The 10,952-nt window shown below is 33.8% G+C and overlaps 3 protein-coding genes and 1 non-coding gene across 5 annotated transcripts; 2 read left to right on the top strand and 2 right to left on the bottom strand.

Moving 5' to 3' along the window:
* Window positions 1-42: 42 nt before the first annotated feature.
* Window positions 43-1,173, bottom strand: LOC120249816 (protein PHLOEM PROTEIN 2-LIKE A9-like). The gene is made up of 3 exons (XM_039258483.1): window positions 1,039-1,173; window positions 857-942; window positions 43-711 (listed from the first exon to the last, which is right to left on the bottom strand). The coding sequence occupies exons 1-3, from the start codon at window positions 1,099-1,101 to the stop codon at window positions 315-317; spliced, it is 546 nt and encodes a 181-aa protein (XP_039114417.1). The 5' UTR covers window positions 1,102-1,173; the 3' UTR covers window positions 43-314.
* An 801-nt stretch (window positions 1,174-1,974) lies between these two features.
* Window positions 1,975-2,046, top strand: TRNAK-UUU. Its single transcript has one exon. It is a non-coding gene; the product is annotated as a tRNA-Lys (tRNA).
* Window positions 2,047-2,126: 80 nt separating this feature from the next.
* Window positions 2,127-3,995, top strand: LOC120249815 (peptidyl-prolyl cis-trans isomerase FKBP17-1, chloroplastic). Of its 2 annotated transcripts, XM_039258481.1 has the most exons (4): window positions 2,127-2,423; window positions 2,634-2,756; window positions 3,088-3,204; window positions 3,679-3,995. In XM_039258481.1, exons 1-4 carry the CDS (start codon window positions 2,145-2,147, stop codon window positions 3,805-3,807), a joined length of 648 nt encoding a protein of 215 aa, XP_039114415.1. In that variant the 5' UTR covers window positions 2,127-2,144; the 3' UTR covers window positions 3,808-3,995. The 2 variants fall into 2 exon arrangements, with proteins under 2 accessions (XP_039114415.1, XP_039114416.1); XM_039258482.1 differs by lacking the exon at window positions 2,634-2,756.
* A 677-nt stretch (window positions 3,996-4,672) lies between these two features.
* Window positions 4,673-5,859, bottom strand: LOC120249814 (probable BOI-related E3 ubiquitin-protein ligase 3). The gene is made up of 3 exons (XM_039258480.1): window positions 5,734-5,859; window positions 5,410-5,632; window positions 4,673-5,286 (listed from the first exon to the last, which is right to left on the bottom strand). Exons 1-3 carry the CDS (start codon window positions 5,808-5,810, stop codon window positions 4,786-4,788), a joined length of 801 nt encoding a protein of 266 aa, XP_039114414.1. The 5' UTR covers window positions 5,811-5,859; the 3' UTR covers window positions 4,673-4,785.
* Between the last annotated feature and the right edge of the window lie 5,093 nt (window positions 5,860-10,952).

The raw sequence follows: 10,952 nt of genomic DNA, 5'->3' as shown, positions 1-10,952 counted from the left end.
CTGCATACATAATTCTGCTTGAAAACTGTGAAAAAAAAAACGTTGAAGATGAAAAATACATATAAAGATAAATATGTATTAATTAGAGATACACACAGATATATAGTATACTGTATGCATGGAGAGGAATCCTCTGTTATTTCAGGAACTCTAATACGCTACACGTACACAAGCACAAGTCAAATATATATATATATATATATAGAATATATAAGAAAGATCTGCAACTTGATGAGCTAGCAAGCATCATCAATTATATTAATCATGGATCTTGTCTTCTTCTTCTTCCTTCATGTATATATCTTTGTTGGGATTCACACGGGTTTAACCTCAACATTAATGATTTTCAAACCTCCTTTCCATGTTCCATTCCATATCTCAAACATACCAAAGTAAACGGTTTTAGCATCTTCTGCAACTTTGAACTTGAGACCTGGATCTTTGTCATCCCTTGAAGCTTGAAAGGGATCCATCTTATTTGTATTTTTTGGTGATGAACCCAGATAACACCTCTTCCACATACGGCCTCTTGTACCTGGCTTTACCATGAAATGCACAGGGCTTTCCTTCCATCCAAACGCATCCGGTTTCAGCTCCACGTTGAAGATCAGTTTGTATTCCTTCTTTGCTTCAAGATAATCTTTCACCTGAATCTCTCCAGTTACTTCTAACCAACACACTTGCACCAACTCAGCAGCACTATCGTCATTCCTACCACCCCATGCACCCAAAATAAATAAATACGTAACAGTACTACTCAAACATATATAAATATATGTTTAATTTAACGTTTTTGATCATGCATGCATGCATGTATTATGTATATATGAAATAGAATCATATATAGTATACGTACTTTGTATCAATTTTCCAATATCGTTCGTCGGCGCCCCATATTACATTCAATCCTCGTGGCTTGATGGTGATGACGCCATTCGCGTCCTATAAATTAACATTAGCTAAAAAACATGAATTCCTAGCTTTCGCATGTACGTAGTAGAAGATGAATGGGGATTGACGAGGTACGAATTGAACTACCTTGCTAATATATTTTTGTCTATCAGCAGCATCTGCAGGCTTGTAATGGGACGACCCCGACATGATTGAATTTAATTAATCAGTGCGAAGGTGTTGAACTATATATATATATATATATATATGGTTACACACATATATATATATATATATATATATCTGATCTATAGAGAGAGAGAGAGAGAGAGAGAGATAGATGAATAATAAACAATGAATAATGAATAAAGGTAATGGGAATTCGTAGAACAAGAGGAAGGAATTGAATACACGTCGATTAAAGTAAGGCATCTGATTCTTCCTTTAAATTTATTTTTCCAAATTGTGCTTTGTTTGTTTCTGTCTTTATCTTGTTTTAGATTTCTGAAAACAATAAAGCTAAACAAATGCATGCAAGCAGGCATGCATGGTGGAGAATGGAGATATATATATATGGCATTAGCTATCTATCTTAGATACAGATATGTTATTCTTTGTGTTTTGTAAGTGCGGGTGGGGGCCTTTTGATTTATTCCTCGTTATCTTGATAATTCTCAGCCTGGTGGCCATTTTCCATGGTTCCAAATCTTCAAGGCAAAAAAATGCAGTTACTTCAAGAAAAAGAAAAGAATTATAGAGATGCTTAATTACAGAACCAATTTTGTCTAAAGGTTTGCTTTTATTTCTTGTGGTATTTATTCCATTCACATGTAGTACTGCTTTCCAAACTTTAAAATGATTCTTTTTGTAATTAAGAACATAGCTTGATGCGGGATTTTTGATTCAAAGTCAAAAACTACTTGCATGGATTCCATTTGCAAGGGAGAGTCCCGTTTGTGTACGTACGTCTCTAGCTATATATATTATGGCCAGAACTCATAAAGGGTTGCCATTGAATGTTAGAAACTCATAAACTCTAGTTGGTGATTTCTTTAAAAACATAATGAAAATAATTAATCATAAGCCGTCTTAGCTCAGTGGTAGAGCGCGTGGCTTTTAACCACGTGGTCGTGGGTTCGATCCCCACAGACGGCGGTATCATTTAATTTTTTAATTAAATAATATATTTTTCACTCTCATTTATTTATTATTATTATTTAAAAAAGTATTTTTTTTTTTCAGGCCGGGAAAGGATGAGCGCCTCCGTGTGCGCACTCTCATCCTGTTCTCCATCTCACCACCTCCCAATCGCTCACCGTTCTCTTCCCAAAACCCTAACCATCATCCCTACCTTCATCTCTTCGAGAAGATCAGCTCTCATCTCCATTGCCATTCTCCTTCCTTCCTCCTTCCTCGCCTCATCATCCTCTCATGCCTCCCTTTCCGATTTCGTCCAACTCCCCGCCTCCGGCGGCGTCAAGGCCTTGGACCTACGCATCGGCCACGGTGATTTACCCATTGATGGCGATCAGGTCCTTTTTTAAGCATTTAGCTGGCCTTCTTTCTAATTTTTCATGACTTAGTAATGATTTGTTTGAATTGTCGCTGATGAATGAGAAAATTCATGGGTAAAGGTTCTAAATTTATTCCCTTCCATTTTTTCATGAATTCAAACAAATCCCACACGAGTAGACCAAGATTTAGTTCACTAGTTGTTGTTGTTGTTGTTGTTTGTAATTTAGATTGCAATCCATTATTATGGAAGGTTGGCAGCAAAGCAAGGCTGGCGTTTTGATTCTACTTATGATCATAAGGATGAGGCAGGTGATCCTGTCCCTTTTGTCTTCGTCCTTGGCTCTGGAAAGGTTAGACTTTGCCAGATAATTAATTCTATGTTTGCTATGTGTTGATTCACTTGGTAAAAAAACAAAGGAAAAAAAAAAAATTAACCACATTCTTGAGTTCTGGTAAATTCACTTGGCATTAAGGCCTAATAATGGATGGATGGAGTTAATTTTTATTGCTTTCATTCTTCTTTGAATTTTGAACCCTAATCTGCAAACTAGTGTGTAGATAAATATTTACATCATGGTTTTTCCTTGAAGCTCTTATTGAACTAGTGCATTAATTTATCAGTTTACTGTGTTGTGATGTTTTGATACTGATAATGTGATCTTTAAAATATTGTTATTACAGGTCATTTCAGGCATTGAAGCTGCAGTGAGATCGATGAGAGTAGGGGGAGTTCGTCGAGTTATTATTCCGCCTTCAGAGGGTTATCAAAACACAATGCAAGAGCCAATACCGCCAAATGTATGTCTCACTAAAGATCTTTAGCACAGTTAATGATGTCAATTACATGTCCAAATGCCGATTTTTAGTGATAGTAAGTGCAGATTGGTGAACAGGCCAGCATTGATTTTCTATACTGAAATTTCAGGACATGAGTTATCTGATTAGTAACATTTTTGTTCAAATTCTTGTCGAGTAGGTTGACATGTTTTGAGATTGATTCACTCTTCTCATCAAAATTGTCTGGCATGTGGAATCTATTTTGAAAGTTAGATGTAAAGCAGTGCTGATTATGATTCTCAACATGCTAGACTAGTACATCAAATTGTTAAGGAATATTGTTTGTCGATAAACATGGTTAGCAAATTTTATTTATGAATTAAAGTTTGATCTCTGTTTGGTTGTGTAGTTGCTCTCAGTCCTCTATTAGACAGTTGGAGTTCCACCTTTATTGAAACTGGTTACATTTTCATTTCTTTTCTTTTCAATCTTCAGTTCTTCGATCGGCAGAGGCTGTTCACCACCATTTTCAACCCAACTCGTCTTGCTAACGGAGAAGGATCTTCACTTGGCACGCTTGTATTCGACATTGAGCTTGTGAGCCTAAACCACCCACAACAATGAGGGCAATAGAACTCTCTTTCAACTCATGTCAAAGAGCACATTTACTGAGATGTTTGTTTTACAATGGATTCAGACATACACCTTTGTATCATTGCACTTAGCACCTAAAAACTTTAGGTGATCTACTGTAAATTCTATTGGAATGTCTTGCAACAAAGTCGTATAATTGAAGTTATGTTCAATATTCACTGACAACTGTATATTGGGATACGGAAGTATATATGATCAGTTCTTGATAAAGCCAGGACCACAAATAATTTTGGCTGTTGAGGTAGACTTAATGGTTATCCTCCATTACAAATGTTATGGCCTACACAACTAACAAGTGCACAAAATCCTCTCAGAATTAAAGAGAGGGGGAGGGTTTCTTACTGAAGGAATGATTGAATTCAATGTTGTCACTGTCCAACACCAAAAATGGATGATGTTAGGGGAACATTAAGCACATGAATTTGCACTAGTGGGAAGTATAGTTGATGGCCACAAACACTAATAATCTCACCAGTTTGTGTATGTGTATATTTGTGCAGTGTGCCCACACACTCAACAACTAGCTTTCTTTATCCCTCCCCCACTCACTATCTTTATTGCTTCTTGCTTCTTGCTTCTTGCTTCTTGCTTCTTGCTTCAGCTATGCAATAGATAATGCCTTACTTTATCCTTACTCCATGAAAAGTGCAACTATGGCTGTGCTCATTGAATATCTCCACAAACAAAGGAGGTGGTTTGAGTGTTTTAGAGCCTTTTTAGGAACAATCAAAATAAGAAAAAGAAGACAAAAGAAACATGGGCGGATGGGTTGTCAATTTTTATCCAATATATTTGGTCCACTTCTCAGGATGGCATACAAAAGAGGAGAACAAAGTGAAAGAAAGCAACCATCAATTTATTGTGCTTGCCCAAGAACTTCTTCTGTTTTGTCAAAAAACAAAAAACACGGATAAAAAAAAAAGAAAATCAGGGAGTTTTAATATGACTTTAAGACAAATTCACATTAATACTTCCAATTCTTTTGCAATTACAAACAGGACAAACATCAACTCCCAAGCAGCAATCAACACAAATGCAAAGATGTCTACAAGGAAGCAGCAACACAGATGACTCATTTCCATGGCAACTCTTACACAACTGCAAACCTCTCATGCTTTCTCTAGTACTTTCTCCTTCACAACATGATTCAGCATCCTCCACAACCTCATTGCTCTCCTCATTCATCTTCCCCCTCACAAGAAGATGTTTTATATTTCTCCTTAAAGCATTAGCAGTAGCCTCATTGCTCTGAGCAAGCTCTCTCCATATCTGGTTCTCCAAGCAAAGACTCTTGACATTCTCCTCCAATGCCATGTTTAGCTTCTTCATCTTCTCCATCTCTTCCTCCTTACTCTTAAGCCATCTTGCCACCTTCTCCTCTACCACTGCCACCATTTGCTTCATGAACAACCTTCTTCTTTCTCCAAGCTCAGTTACCACCTCATCAACCTACAAGTAACAGTTTATATTAACTCCATTGTACAACATACTAGTTAATAAAATATCATGCATGAAAGAGTACTACTACTACTACTACTACTACTACTACTATTACTGTATATATATGCATACATGTTTGGCAATTAACCAGTCTAGTTCCAGTTGGTGTTGTTGGAAGAGGAAGGAGATGTCATTGCCAGTTAAAGATGGAGTGAAGCTGAGATCTCTCAAGCGTTTCCTGGGGAGAGAATACTCATCTGCTGCTGCTGCTGCTGCTGCTGTTGTTGTTGCTATGACAGTGCTGTACAATGGATTGAAGCCTGTTTGGTTGTCCACTGTGTTTGCTGTGAGATCTCTGTTTTGCAAGAATATATACATAAGATGAAATTAAAAGAGTGAGATAATTCATTCAAGTCATGATGAGATTGAAGGGAGGGATGGAGAGAAGTTTTGAACCTGTTGGCAATGAGTTGGGATGGAAAGAGAGGGAGATGGTGAGCCTCCACAGCCATTGAAGGAGGAATGAGGGACATGCAGCTCAGGCAGGATGGGAAATGAGGAGAGGAGTTGTGGGATGGGTGTTGGGGGTGTTTATGTAGGGGTTTGGAAAAAGGTTGGAAAAGATAAAGATTAATTAATTCTAGATTTTGTTTTTTTTTTTTAATTCTTTTCTTTATTTCTTCACCAGAAATTCCACCTGTTTGACTTGACAATTTAAAGTTATAATATATATATATACATATTTCTTTATTGTGGTGGGGAGAAAAAAGAGAATAATTGTTTTCTTGTTTTTATATTTATTTTATTGAGAAATCAAAGGATGATACAAGAAAAAATAAGTAAAATTATTATATTATAATGGATAATAAAGTGTTTGTGTCTTTGCTGAGAAGGCGGATTTAAATCTCAGTTCAAGTAGTATCAGGGCATAAGTAGATTGAAGTATTAATTTTTTCTTTGTACAAGTGATTTATCCATATTCATAAATTTAGTTAATTAAATAAAAAATTTATTGATTAAGTAAAGTTCAACAATATATTTATGTATATTATTTGTTAAATTAATAATGATTGATTTGATAAGAATGATTAAAATTCTTGTATAATACTATTTAGTTGTAAATAATTATTTCAAATGCTGGCTAGCGAATTTTTTCAACTATTAGTGAGAAGTCAGGTTTTTTTAGGAAAAAAAATCAATTTGTTAAGTTCTAGCTAAATTATTTCTAATGAAATCATTTCTTGTTAACTCATTATTTTTAGAAAAACTTTTATTTTCTACAAATCATCCTTAAATCAAATCAAAAAACAAAAGCCATGGACTAGAATAGCCATGTTTTAAGAAAGAAAAGGAGACCAAGTACTCAAGCCATTGTCCTAGATTCAAGGTTCAATGGATGAAGGTGGAGTGAAGGGGCCCACACCCCACCCATTTCACCTTTTTACTTTGCCTGCCAACCCAAATCACAAGATCCTTACTAAAAGACTACATGAATCATAAAAGAAGGAATTATATCACATAGACATAGTACAAGCATTTTGAGTGGGGCTTGCATGATGCCAAAGTGAAGGCTAAGATAGTTCCATTCTTGACTAGATAATAAAGAGAAATAAAATAAATAAATAAATAAATAAAGGTAGAAGATGATAGATAACATGTGTGCTTGTGCCACCCCCTTCTTTTCATGCTAATTGTGAGCACCTTGACTTTGTGAGAGCATAAGGGACCTCTTTTCTTTTCTTTGCTTTCTTTCTTACCTTTTTTTCCCCCCAACTTTGTTCTTGAATCTTATACTAAGGTACTCTTCCACCTCATCATCTTTAATAGTTTTATTATCCTCCAATACTTATGTTGGTGAGAATCTCACCACCCTTTCTTCATTTGTTCCTCTTCTCCTTTCTCTTGTTTATTCTTATCCTCCCCCATCCTTTTCCTTTGTTGTGTTCTTGTGCCTCTTTGAGTGCATCATACATAAAGAACATTAATGCTTTTAGGTTCCTATCATGTGTTCAAAGCAAAGTCTCACTCACTCACTCACTCACCCCATCATCAAAGATTTTAATGCTTATATTAAGAAATAATTTCTTATTACTTAATTAACCTTAATTAAGAAATATTATGTATTATTTTCAATCTCTTTTATTTTTATTCTTTTTAATATACTGTAGTACAAAATGAATATGAATATCTAAGCTTAGCACAAATAACGGTTGTTATCCTAGTAATCTTATTTATTTATTTAAAGAAAACACGGACAAGATATGGTTCCAATCCTCGAAAAATTTGATATCCTTGCAATTTACTTTATTTTTAAATATATTTTATTTATCTATTTTTTTTAAAAAAAATTAATATATATAAGTAATCTATATGTACTAATATAGTATATGAAAAACACACACACACACACAATATAGATCTGTCTATTTATTGGTTTAAAGTTATATATTGGTTAGAGATGGAGCCCATCTAACATCACTATTGATGCCATCCTTATTAAATACTAAGCTTCCTTTCTAACTTTCCCTCCTTATTTGAAAGTTAGTTGTGAGACAACCTCCATTAACAGTACACACACCAAGCTTTGGTCTCCCACACTCATCATTATTCCTTTGTGTTGGAGATATGCCTTCCTTGAGCCATGCCATCTTCTTTTTAATGCCCTTCAAAAAGCTTTGCTTGGAATCCATGCCCATTGTCCTACCTAGCTATTTATTGGACCCACATTACATAGATGTTGAAATCCATGGATGATGACCCCTCCTTTTTCCTATTTCAATTGCCAAATGATCACATTTCATGGCCCCTCCATGCATTCTTCTCTCTCTGTTCTCTTTACTTGAACTATTACTGTTGAATTTTTCTTGGTGCTTTGGCTCAATCAGAAATGGGACTCAACCACCCACAAAACACTAAATTTAAGTGATTGGTCTCCTGATAATTAATGGTACCTTTTCTTTGTGTTGGATTATCATTATTATCTGACCATTAATTAAGAAGCCTAAAGATTAGTCTAGAACTTAATATGGCAGGTTCACTGGACCACAAAAGAGATCAGAAGAAATATCAGGCCAATTTGGACTTCATTCTCAGATTCATCCAAAGTTCTTTTTTGTGGTTTTCTGTTTTTTTATACTCATATCAGTGGAGAAGATCTAATTAATGTTGAAATTATAAATAAAGGAGGAGTAGACTTTTATATGGCCTATGAGTCTAGTTTGCATTTGCACTGAGAAAAAATTGATGAATTGAATGGTAGACTAAAGGTCAAAATGAGTCTGCTAAAACTTCAATTTAATTTGCTTTCAAATATGGCAGGTAGAAAGTTCTTCTCAGAAACATTTAATCTGTCAGTAGAATTGATTTATAAAGTCCAAATTCAATGAATCACTGTAATATATGGTGGCAATAATAAATAAATTAATTACTATGTAGATCAAAGGATTGTGATAAATCAAAATTAGCTAGCAAGATTGATCATCAGTACTACCCAACAAGACATGTTACTGTAAGCACACAAGACCTTATCTTATAACACAAACAGTTGGATGGATACATTAATGGTAACCATTCTTCTGTGTAGCATGGATAAATTAAATGTCAGCATGTCTCATTAATAATTTTTTGTTTTTAAGCTTTTAATAGTTCATTGATTTTCTTAAAATGGAAGCAGTGAAACATTTGGAATGGTATAGGTTAATGTAATATGATGTTTTGACAGCTGTGGTCTGCTGAAAGGAAAGCATGAGGCATCAAGTCAAGATATGAAATGCTCCACATTCACAGCATTAAAAGATGCTGAGATTTACATCTTTAATTAGTTGGTTGCTGTTCAAATGATGGTTTGAGAACTTGCAATGACTCAGTGGTGTTTGTCCAAAAGAGTGGTTCTGAGTTTTTATGATTGAAGACATGGGAGCATCACAAGCACTCAGAGATAAAAGTGAGATTGGAACTGAACTAGTGGGCAAACGTCCCTAACTTGTTCACAAAGTGCTATCATTTAGCACCATCAAATATTCATTAATATGTGTGTGTGTATATATATATGATCCATGCGTAATATATAAATAAGTAAATAAATAAATAAATATTTCAAAATGAAAGATTAGTATCCACTAAAGCAAGTTACAGAGACTAATGGGGTTGATTTACGGTGATAAAAATTTGGTCACTTAAGTAAGAAATTTTGAATTTAAATTTTTGTATATAAAAAACAACTGAGAGAAATTTACTTCTATATAAGCCCCCAATACCTCATATTAAGAAACTCATTGGTCAAAAATGGAGGGAAAACAAGCCAAGTTACAAAGACTCCCATGTAGGATAAAATTAAAGTTATAATCATAATTTTTCAAACATGAAAGTTGAATATGGATTTTTTTTTTTTAAATATAGATAAACTATTTACGTCAAAAAATTAATACGAGAATTGCCAAAACAATACATAGTATAAGCGAAAATACAAAACAACTAAGATAAAAGTAATGTTTTCTCTGAAAGTAGATAAGGTCTCTAATTTAGCATCAGTTTTGAAGAAAAAACTCTGGCGCAGGGGAGATCTAACCTAGCACAAAACCTTACGCCAAATCCAATTTCTACTACAGTGACAGTATAGGATATTGCATGCATTGTAGCAGTAATTTTCTGTTTTGATTTTTGTTTTGATTTCTATTTTTTTTAATTTTGTTTTTTTTCTATTTTTATTTTTATAAAAGTTATATTTATAATTTTATGTTTTAATTAAATTAATAACTTATGATTTAAGTTTATATTTTTTAATTAATAAGAAATAATTAAAACTATATTTTAAATAGTATAATATTTAATTTTAATGGTTAAAGTGAAAAAAATTAAAATGATTAAATTTATTAATAATATGAATATATAAATTATCAAGTGAGAAAAATATTCTTAGAATATCTTATTTTAGAGTTAAAAATAGAATTGGTGGTTGGAGAAGTTTTGTATTGTAGAAGCTGTATTTTTAAGTATTAAAACGCTAAATATAGAGTTTTAGGTTGCATATTGCCTGCCATCATCTTCTAGGGTGACACAAAACTCCACTTGAATATGGATTCTTGTTTGTTGATATATATTATCCTCAAGATTATATAACTTATGATTTCATAGATCCAGCCCAACAATAAGATCAGGCCCATCTCAACATCTCTAATCTACAATTACTTAATTTTTCCTCTTAACTCAAAGCATAACCAAAATCAAGCAACCAAAAAAAGCTGTTGAAGTTTGAAAAGCTGTTGTGGCTTTCAAATACAAAGAGAATGAAGAACAGCAGAAATATATATATATATATATATATATATATAATAGTGCACCAAAGAATCAATGAATGAATAAATGGTCAAAGGCACCACCACCTTGATGAACAGTATTGAAGCATTTGTTATTTTTAAATATTGTGTCAGTGTGGCAAAGTTTCTGGAATCCAGAGTAGTTTTAGAAACATCTCAATCTCAATCTCCACCACCACCACCACCACCACCAGGCACCACCTCTTCATCTTGTTCCCATTTTTCCAAGTGCTTGAAAAGATGCAACCTTTCCATGTGCTTCAATCATATGACTGCATAAAACCAATGCCCATGTTATTATTTTATATTTAGCTTTAGCCATGCAAATACAAAATACTAAATAAGAAAAGAGAAACACAT

Source organism: Dioscorea cayenensis, chromosome 19 (assembly GCF_009730915.1).
Source record: "Dioscorea cayenensis subsp. rotundata cultivar TDr96_F1 chromosome 19, TDr96_F1_v2_PseudoChromosome.rev07_lg8_w22 25.fasta, whole genome shotgun sequence".
Lineage (NCBI taxonomy): Eukaryota > Viridiplantae > Streptophyta > Magnoliopsida > Dioscoreales > Dioscoreaceae > Dioscorea > Dioscorea cayenensis.
Note: the sequence above shows the minus strand (reverse complement) of the source record. Positions and strands in the feature narration are given on the sequence as shown.

Bases quoted from the DNA above. Each gene is read 5' to 3' on its own strand.
- LOC120249814 (XM_039258480.1), bottom strand. From the start codon at position 5,810: ATGTCCCTCATTCCTCCTTCAATGGCTGTGGAGGCTCACCATCTCCCT. The intron at 5,633-5,733 runs GTTCAAAACTTC...CTTGCAAAACAG, and splicing joins TCCCAACTCATTGCCAACAG to AGATCTCACAGCAAACACAG. The intron at 5,287-5,409 runs GTATGCATATAT...TGTTACTTGTAG, and splicing joins ACTGGTTAATTGCCAAACAT to GTTGATGAGGTGGTAACTGA.
- LOC120249815 (XM_039258481.1), top strand. From the start codon at position 2,145: ATGAGCGCCTCCGTGTGCGCACTCTCATCCTGTTCTCCATCTCACCAC. The intron at 2,757-3,087 runs GTTAGACTTTGC...TTGTTATTACAG, and splicing joins TCGTCCTTGGCTCTGGAAAG to GTCATTTCAGGCATTGAAGC. The intron at 3,205-3,678 runs GTATGTCTCACT...TTCAATCTTCAG, and splicing joins AAGAGCCAATACCGCCAAAT to TTCTTCGATCGGCAGAGGCT.
- LOC120249816 (XM_039258483.1), bottom strand. From the start codon at position 1,101: ATGTCGGGGTCGTCCCATTACAAGCCTGCAGATGCTGCTGATAGACAA. The intron at 943-1,038 runs GTAGTTCAATTC...GTTAATTTATAG, and splicing joins GACAAAAATATATTAGCAAG to GACGCGAATGGCGTCATCAC. The intron at 712-856 runs GTACGTATACTA...ATGGGGTGGTAG, and splicing joins TATTGGAAAATTGATACAAA to GAATGACGATAGTGCTGCTG.